General features: G+C 42.6%; 2 protein-coding genes across 2 annotated transcripts in view; one reads left to right on the top strand and one right to left on the bottom strand.

The window, feature by feature from the left end:
- Positions 1-1043: 1043 nt before the first annotated feature.
- Positions 1044-7946, bottom strand: LOC118080279 (uncharacterized). The gene has a single exon (XM_060271708.2). It carries the CDS (start codon positions 7819-7821, stop codon positions 4882-4884), a length of 2940 nt encoding a protein of 979 aa, XP_060127691.1. The 5' UTR covers positions 7822-7946; the 3' UTR covers positions 1044-4881.
- Positions 7947-8578: 632 nt separating this feature from the next.
- Positions 8579-9418, top strand: part of ARHGEF37 (Rho guanine nucleotide exchange factor 37) — a 45565-nt gene continuing 44725 nt past the window's right edge. Inside the window, exon 1 of the mRNA XM_035105244.3 lies at positions 8579-8781. The gene's annotated coding sequence lies outside the window, so the exon portion shown is untranslated. The remainder of the gene's footprint in view (positions 8782-9418) is intronic.

Here is a 9418-nt window from a genome sequence, read left to right as displayed (position 1 = left end):
CAGAAGGAGTTGAGTGGTAATTTCTCCTGTCTCTTAATTTTGGGGCCCTCCTTAATGAGCAATATACAGCTGGGACCTCGCTCCCCCACCCCCCAACCCACACAAAGAAAAAGGAAAGGAACCCGGAATTCCTGCCCTTGGAGCCTTTCTATGGCTCCCCTTTGGCATCAGTTTCCTATGTACAGTCCACACATGTGACCAATGGACCTACCTTCAAGTCATCATTGGCTTCTGACTTATGTCAGTGGTCATATATTGCTCCAGTTGATCTGCTGACTCCTGGAACTTTGCCATACAGAACCCTCAAGGAGATTTCCAAAGAACCTTAATGTAACACACACTCACCTCTGTGGGAATATGTTAGAGGTGGTGGTGGTGGTGGTGGGATCTGTGTATCCCAAAATATTAGCCTTGAATCTGTCCTCCTAGCTGTTTGTTTTGGGGAAAAAATCAGGAAAGTGATAAATCTGTCACCCAATAAAACATCTTCCTTGCTTCCTTGGGAGCCCCAGTACACTCCCAGCTGCAATTCAATTATTTCTGCCAATTGACTGGGATTTTTCATGCTTTGGTCATTCTGTCTATTATATAGCCAAATATGTCCAAACCTCTGCTGTATCACTCAGAGGTCTGCAATGAGCCTAACAGAGCAAGCGGCCTACCATCTTTATAGTACAGCACTGGCAGCAGAGAGGAGAAACACACAATAATTATGTCTGCTTAGCACCAACAAAAGAAGGGACTTCCAGGTTTGGGCTGGCTCTTTATTTCCTCTCTAGACCATGGTGCTGCTTAAGATATTTATCACTAAGTTTGCAATGACAGATTCAAATCCCTGCTAAACCCTTGGGTCAAAAGCCACAGAAATCATGGAATCACAGAATCGTAGAATTGGAAGGGACCCCCTAGGGTCATCTAGTTCAACCCCCTGCAATGCAGGAACCTCAAATTGTATTTGTCATTCTCCCTTAAAGCAGCTCAAATGTAACTAAAGAAAAAGTGGCAACTGTGTGCTTTCTTCATGTTTGCACAGTTTTGAACATTTTTAAGTAGTTTATTTCACTTCTTCTTAAGGAAAAAAAAGATTGGGCACCCAGCGCTGCTGTTCCGCTTGCACAAGAGACTTTCACTTGCACAGCAGAACTTCCCTTCTTCTTCACTGCAGTGTGCGCCCCCACGCCCAGAACCAACCCTCTGGAACAGCTTTTGGGGACTTGCAAGGAGAGGAGAGGAAGGGGGAATCCTGTTGCATGAGCAGAACCCTGCTCACACAGCATTCACTACAACCCAGTATTTTTTTAAGACGAGTGCCTTTCTGCTGTACTGGGTTGGTGTTCATAGAGGCCTTTAAAATGCAGTAATACATCAAAAGTGGGGTGAACCAAAGCAACTTTGCTGCCTGTGCCAAAGTCAGAACACTTCCTTTGGATGTATGCTTGTGTTTTCTTTCTTGTGAAGGATGCGCATTTCCCATCAGACACACTGGAGCACATCGCTCCTGCGTGTCTTTGTTCAAAGGTGAGAGACAGCTTTCCTCTTGCAGCAAAACCAGCTAGTCTACTCTTGTGTCCTAGGCGGAATACTGTACATTACGTCTGCTCAGTGCTTTTTTTCTTTTTAAAAAATGTTTAGGGGTACTCTCATTCCATCTGAGACTCAGGAAACACCGTGACAGGAATTGAGGCCGCCATCAGGGGTAGCAACGGAACTGACGATTCACCGTGCTGGAGAAGAAACTTTTTTTTCGTTTCTTCTCACGTTACATTCACAAAATGTTTAGGGGTATGTGTACCCCCAGAAAAAAAGCACTGCGTCTGCTAGCCCAGCACCAAGAGCCTCCCAGCTGTTGCCTTGCTATGGCCACCAAATTGTACAGCGTCTCTGCTCTGATTTCTAAGTTTCACATTTTGGAGCTGGCATAATAGGGTGAGATAATTCCCAGTGCCACTGCAGGAACCTTAAAAAACACCACCACCATGCACATGCTTTTGCATGTGGGACCTTGTGTTTCCCATGCTGCTTGCAGCTGGGTAGTTCTCTATAAAATTAGCTCTGGGTGACTGGATTCACAGACTTTGCAGGATATTGCTTTCAGGACACCCATTCTGTGCTAGCATGCGCAAACAACCTCTCCATTGCCCCCTCCCCCTTGCCATGCCGTTATGTCAGCACTCTGCCCTTTATACAAGGGCACAGCCCCTGCTAATAGCTTCAATTCTGAAGTAGATCTGTGGCTTTCCTGTGACCTTGGCTGGTGCATTAATACGGGAGACAGGATCTTGTTTATGAGGCTACTTTAGAGCTGCCTGTTGTGTTTTTGGCTGCAGATGAAGAGAAGGGGTTATGCTGTTAGAAGTCAAATGGTACACAGTGAAATGTAGGGGCAGAATTCAGAGTTAGCTAAATAGTAAATGATGGACTTCAAAATTTGCAGATCTCCATATTTTTCAGTGCAGTCCTGCAATCGACTAATGTGTACAAAGTTTGCACATGTTCCATATATTAGTGGAAATAACATTATGTTTAGGGAAATGGCTTGCCAAATAGGAGAATACTAGGCAATATCACATCAAAAAATGTGACCATTAGAAATGCGCACTAGAATGCTGACAAATTTTCATGAGGATGTAAAAATAATAATATACTGTTGTGGAAATGTGGCAACCGGCTTTAAGATTGGAAAAATGAGAAACAGAATGAATCTAAAACTGTGTTTGAATGTCCTGCCCTCTGGTGATTTCTAGGATTCCCTCATGCCTGTCAGTTGTAGTGCATGTTGCGCCAGAGATTCCCATTATGGTCTGCCCCAGCCCATAGTTTGGGAGTCATGTCTTTAAGGAAACAGACAAAGAGGCTCAAAACTTTTAAAATGCAGCACAAGTTAAACAGAAAGCATTACACAGAAATGAAACTGGTAAAAGTTAATATGAAACAGCAAAATCATTCAGCAGCAGCAGTTGTTATTACCTGCCCTTCCCCCAGCAGGTCCCAGGGTGGGTTGCAACAATTTAAAATTCAATATTAAAAAGAGTTGAAACAAATTACAGATACAGGAAGAGGGTGGGTGCTGAAAACACGTTCTGTATCTCAAGTGTCAGAGGCCAAGATAAAGTAGTGCATCTTCAGCATAGATAGTTTTCAAACTATATAATGACTGTGCCAGATGCACCTTTGTGGGAAGAAGGGGTCCCTACTTGAACAACATATGGGGGGAGAGGTAAGCCCCGTCCCGCATAATCAATCACATGATGGGCCACACCCACACTATTTGAATGGCAATGTCCATCAACCTTGGGGGGCGGCCCCCTCAAATATTTTATTGGGGGGGGCTGAAGGGACCTTGGCCCCCTAGGAGTTGGCTCCTATGGTGCGAGGAGAATTCCATAGACCAGGAGCTGTGCAATCAGCTTGAATTTATTCCCAAAGCACCTTGAAATAAGTGCTTTGTAGTGCATATGGTTCAACTAGACCTATTTTCTGCCCCCAGAAACAACAGATCATATGCTATATATATACCCAAATAAGCAGAAAGTCGCATGAGTTTTTTTACCCTTCTTTTATCCCTGCTGATTAGGAATTATTGTTAGATCCAAATAGGTAACTTTTATGACTCTTAGCCAAAGTTTCTTTTTCCAATCAATATTGCCACCCCCCTTGTTTTGGAAGACCCCAGAGCATAGGTTTAGTTGCCTAACCATTTGCCCTTGAGATGTTTTACCTTTCTACGCCCCGCTTGCATCTTTTGTATCACAATTACATCTGGATGTTCCTTTTTCAGGATTGCTTCTACTCTAGAGCGCTTCATGATGGATCCCATGCAATTATCTTTAAAGCAGGCGGCACTATTGCCATAGCTGGGGGGAAATGACACTCACCTGAGATGACAAGAGGAGGGAAGGAGAACATGGTAGTATGCTTGAGAATTAATTGCGCGGCACATTCATCTCTCAACAGAAGAGAACAACAAGAACAGCAGCAGACTTTGGTAAATAAAGGTGCATGCAGCCAAATATTTTTGAAGATATAACTTTAGTAAAAGGTTTATAAAAAGCTGGAGTATATGCCCTTCTGTAGATCATAATGCCGTACAGGAACAGAAAGTATTTTGTTAATTTTATCTTGGCATTGTCATGCTGGCTGGCAATGTGATTCTTTTGTAACAAGTTCCCATTTTATTCTACTTTCAATCTTTCGTGAGTATCTGTGGGTGGGTCTCCTTTTAGAACAAAATATGGTCTTGGAACATATGGTATGATGGCAGTTTAGGAGTGTCATTGTTTCAATATTATTTACCCACCACCTACAGTCGCCAGACTATTGCTACACATGTCCTTTCCTCGCCTGCCCGTCCAGAGATGTGGAGGTTTACTCAGAAGTAAGTCCCACTGTGTTCATGGGGATTACACTCAGATGCACAGGATTCATAGCTGTCAAGTTTTCCCTTTTCTTGCGAGGAAGCCTATTCAGCATAAGGGAATTTCCCTTAAAAAAAGGAAGAACTTGACAGCTATGACAGGGTTGCAGCATGTAATCCTATGCAAACTACATGGGAGTAAGACCATTGAACATAGTAGCAATTGCTTCTAAGTAAGTATGCATAGGATCAGATTGCAAGTTTGGATTTGCAGGAATCTAGTATCCTGCCCTCACCACCACTGAATGTCACGCTCTCCAACTATATTTTCCCCCACATCTATTATTCCATGGAAAAAAAGTTTCATCGCAACTGGCCCTGTAAAACATACCTGATGGGGACAGAATGGTGGCTTGTCAGTGTCAGTGGCTATTGTTGTGATCTGTTTGTAATGCCACTGTATAAAGTGTTGTGCCGAATGAGGCATAATATACATAGAAGGCATTTCCCCCCACAGAATACTTCCTTTATGGCACTTCATCCGGAGCAAATCTAGGCAAAATGGGGTGTTCCTCTTCTTTTCCTTCACCTGTCTTCATAGCCATATCGAGCTTTTGCCAAAACAATGCAACTTCCTTCTCATCCTGGGGCCATTTGAGGTATGTCTTCTTCCTAATAAGTTTTCTCATTCTGTGGTAGGGTGATAGGTACTCACTAGGAATGTCCTCCAGAAAAATGAGAATCAAGACATCCTTGTTTTCATCAAAAAGGCGAAAGCTGGCCACCTGAATCTCCTTGGAGCACCACTCACTTTCCAGGTAGTGGCGACTTATGATACAAATGGTTTTCCTGCTTGCGTAGATGTTGTTTACAATATTTTCCAGGATGGACCGTCCTGGCTCAAAGTCTCGGTGATGAAGACAGAGCTTCCAATGATACTGGTTTTCCAGCACTGGCAGGAGGTCATTTATCACCCACTCTTCATTGTGTGTGTTGTAAGAAAGGAAAGCGTCATAAGCATAACCCATGGCTCGCTTCTTCCTTTTTTCCCTCTTGTCAATGAAGTACGCAAGTAGTAGGTGGTAACTGTAGATCATGTGCAACCTCCACTGATAAATGAAGCAGACGAGCATCAGTAAAATAGCTGCAGATGTGTTTGTGATATACAGGATAAAGCCAAAGTCAATGATGCAAGAAGACGTCTCAAAGGTCCACAATTTCTGCCCCTTTTGTGCTGAAGGGGAAGCACAGATATATTGGTAGAAATGGAGCACCTGAGTTTTGGGATCCTTTAGTGACCAGTTGAGGAACATTTCATTACTACAGGAACAGGCAAACGTATTTTGCCTGAGATCTAGAAAAAGAAGGGCAGGCAAAGCTCTTATTTGTTCTTTTGTGATAACATCTATTTGGTTTCCAGCTCCTCTGAAAAGAGTTAACTTGGAAAGGTTGCCATGGGAAACAAAGCTGAGTGAATTTAGTCCATTTTTATTGAGGTGCAGCTCCGTCAGGTTTGGTACAGGCCAGAAGAGCATATTGCTAACATTGTTAAGAGAATTATCACTCAAATCAAGCTCTTCAAGCGTAGGGGTGTATTCAAAAGTCTTGGGATCCAAAAAAGATATTGCCAAGTTGCCTGCATGGATTTGCACAATGGACTCCAGTCCTTGTAAGAAGTTAACTGGAAAATGTTCAAGTCCGTTATGACGTTGGCTGTTTACATTAAATTTCTTTAAGGACTTCAGCAGTTTAAAGGGAGGATTGGCAAGCATTTTGGAGGACTTGTAACTGATATAATTGTTAAAAAGGTCTAGGTCTACTAAAGAGCTTAAACCTTGAAATAGCCCTTCCTGGAAAGTGTCTTTGCTGATCTTGTTGCTACCAAGAACAAGGCTCTGCAGGTTACTCAAACCTTCAAAGGCTCCAGGTTCTATAGCAGCAATCTGATTGTCTGCCAGGTTAAGAACCAGCAGAGAAGTAAGATTCTTAAAAACGTCTTTTGTTATCGAATCCAGTTTATTTTGCCTTAGTATCAGGGTTTCCAGATTCTTTAAGCTTCCTGGGAAAGGTTCATTGATTTCTGTCAAAATATTTATTTCAAGATGCAGTTCTTGCAAGCTGTGCAGGTCACCGAAGATATTTGAATGGACATGAGAGATACGGTTTCCAGTGGCATAGAGACTCTTCAAATTATTTAGATGGGCAAAGTCATCTGGAAGAATTCTATAGATTTTGTTAAAACTAAGATCCAGGCATTCTAATGATGCCATGTTAGAGGTAGCGTTTGGCACCATTGTGAACTCGTTGTTTGCCAAAGAAAGAAGTTTCAAAGAATGCAAGGACTGAAACAGTGTCATTGGCAGCACTTTCAGCTTGTTAAATGCCATATTCAGGTACCTTAGATGTGTGCAGTTTTCAAAGGCTCCTTCATTAACACTTGTGAACGAATTGTGCTGTAAGTTAAGAGTCTCAACATTTCCATGGCTTAGACATACCTGCTCTATGAGTCCATCTGACTCAGTCAGGTGTAACTGGTTTAGGTGGATAGCCTCTAGCCAGGTGCAATTGATCATTTGGATCACCTCTGAGATAGCTGATGGCTTCATAGCTATACCTCCTAAAAATAATGTCTTTAAGCCTTTTAAGAAGCAAGGGTCTTGTATCAACCATATAATGGAGATCTTAGGGATAGAGAAGGATAAATCAAGTGAAGAAAGGCTTTGTAAAACTGAGGTTGTAACATCAATGAGAGAAATTGGGTTGTGAGATGCATCCAGTTCACGAAGCTGCTCAGGTACACTAATGATCTGTTCGGTTGAGAAATTCTGCAGACCATTGTCTTTGATGTGCAGTTCCTCCAAGGATTCCACTTTAAACACAGCATGCATAGCATTCATGGTATACAATCTGTTTGAAGATAAATCCATTACCTTTAATTTCTCCAAATGGGCAAAGGCATAAGGTTCAATCTTGAGTATTTGATTGTTGCCAAGCATCAAGATCCTGAGATTTGTAAGCCCATCAAACATGGAGCTGGAGAGAAGAGTCAGTTGGTTTGCAGTGAGGTTCAAGAACTCCAGGCAGCTTGTGTGTATGAAAGCACCTCCTTCGATGTGTTCTATTTTGTTCTGAGAAATGTTCAGAACTTGAAGGTGACTCAAGTTTCTGAAGTCAGTCCTCCCCAGACTTCTAATTTTATTCTCAGACAAGTCCAACGCATCAACTTTGCCAGGTAGGTGGGTTGGGACGTTTTTCAAGTTCCTGTTGTAGCACAGAACTTTTGTTCTGTTCCCCCAGATTTCATGCACCTCACATTTCTCAAATGAGTAAGGTGTCACCCTTTGGTCTTGGCTGAATAAAAGGAGCAGGGTTGATAGAAGCCTCAGGGAAAACATCCTCCTTGTTGTATATCTGCTCCCAGTGAGTTTGAGAGCAAAATGGGTTAATTGACACTGAAATATGTGCATTGCTGCATCGGAAATTCAGCTACTTACAAAATGAGAAGAAAAGTTCCAAATGCGGAACATGAAAGTGCTGGATCATGGAGATGTGTATAGGAAGAAAACAGAACTGGTATGACTAACTAGTTTCAATGCCTTACTATAATTCAGTCGAAGCATGTACAACTGAATCATAGAATCATAGAGTTGGAAGGGACCACGAGGATCATCTAGTCCAACCCCCTGCAGTGCAGGAATCTTTTGCCCAAGGTGGGGTTCAAACCCACAACCCTGACATTAAGAGTCTCATGCTCTAACACAGGCATCCCCAAACTTTGGCCCTCCATATGTTTTGGCCTACAACTCCCATGATTCCTAGCTAACAGGACCAGTGGTCAGGGAAGATGGGAATTGTAGTCCAAAACATCTGGAGGGCCAAAGTTTGGGGATGCCTGCTCTAGCAATTGTTGTTGTTTCCTTGTTTGCCAGAGCAATTTGTTTTACACATTTCTTAGTTGCTTGATGCTGTCATCATATGTAGATATGTGGTGCAAACCTATGCATGCCTTCTCAAAATCAAGTTCTTGAGTTCAGTGGGGTTTCCTCCAAACAAGTGTGTATAGCATTCTAACCCAAGCGAAACATTTGGTTTAAGGTGCACCTTCTCAGCAAGAAGCAATCATTTGCATGTACGGCAGGGACACAGCCTCTTAGGATCCACACGTAAACATCTTTCAATTGCATCAGCACAGGTGAGGGAATGTTTCCAGCAGAGCTTGTGCTCAAACAGGCTCAGCAAGATTTTCTCTCTCTCCTTCATAATGCCTTCTTTGCAAGCCTTCCATTCCAGACTTTTCAGCCAATCAGTCTCCGGGAGTCGCTCTCAGTTTGAAGTATCTGATCTCTGAGACTGACCTCTTAGCAAATGTGGAGCAAAACATGGATGGTTAAACAGTGAAGATAACAGAAAAGAAGAGCAGAACTAAGGTAAGCATCTGCTGATATTTGTGTTTTCAAAGCTTTGGCTGTAAATAAAATGCTCCAAAGGCGCTTCCAGACTGGTGCTTTTTTTGGGTTGGATTCAGTCACATACCAGCAAACTGAGGCTGTGTAGTAAAGTCTGACTGGGAGCTTTTGCACAACAAACCTGTTTCCCCCTAAAGATGGGATTTTTTTTGCAATAAGGAAAGTGATGGGAGATGCACTCAAAAGTGTGGGATGACGTCATCTAACGTCCCTGCAAACAAATCAGAATGAATGCTCAATAAGCAGGTTATCTGGAATTGACCCAAATTTGTGACACGTCGTGATGGAAATATTGACAGCTGCACAAATTAGAGGTAGGGGTGAAATAATGTTTGTCAGGATCCAAGTTGAAGACAGGGATGTTCTATTAGTTCATTGCATTTCTTAAAACCTATTGAAGTTTGCCCCAACCACATTTTACCTTTTGCAGAATAGTCCTCTACGGTTGATTCAACACCAGTGGTGTATCAGCCAGACATAAGGCCATGTTGTGTATTCTGCAAAATGTTCTTGACACCATTACTGGTGGGCTTGTTCTGCTTCAGTTTGTTCTTTGATAGTTTTGTGATGCTATCACACTATTGCTGTGTGAAGCGGC

This window comes from Zootoca vivipara, chromosome 2 (genome assembly GCF_965207765.1).
Source record: "Zootoca vivipara chromosome 2, rZooViv2.hap1.1, whole genome shotgun sequence".
In the NCBI taxonomy this organism is placed as follows: Eukaryota; Metazoa; Chordata; class Lepidosauria; order Squamata; family Lacertidae; genus Zootoca; species Zootoca vivipara.
The sequence above is the reverse complement of the archived record's forward strand: the minus strand, read 5'-3'. Positions and strand labels throughout refer to the sequence as shown.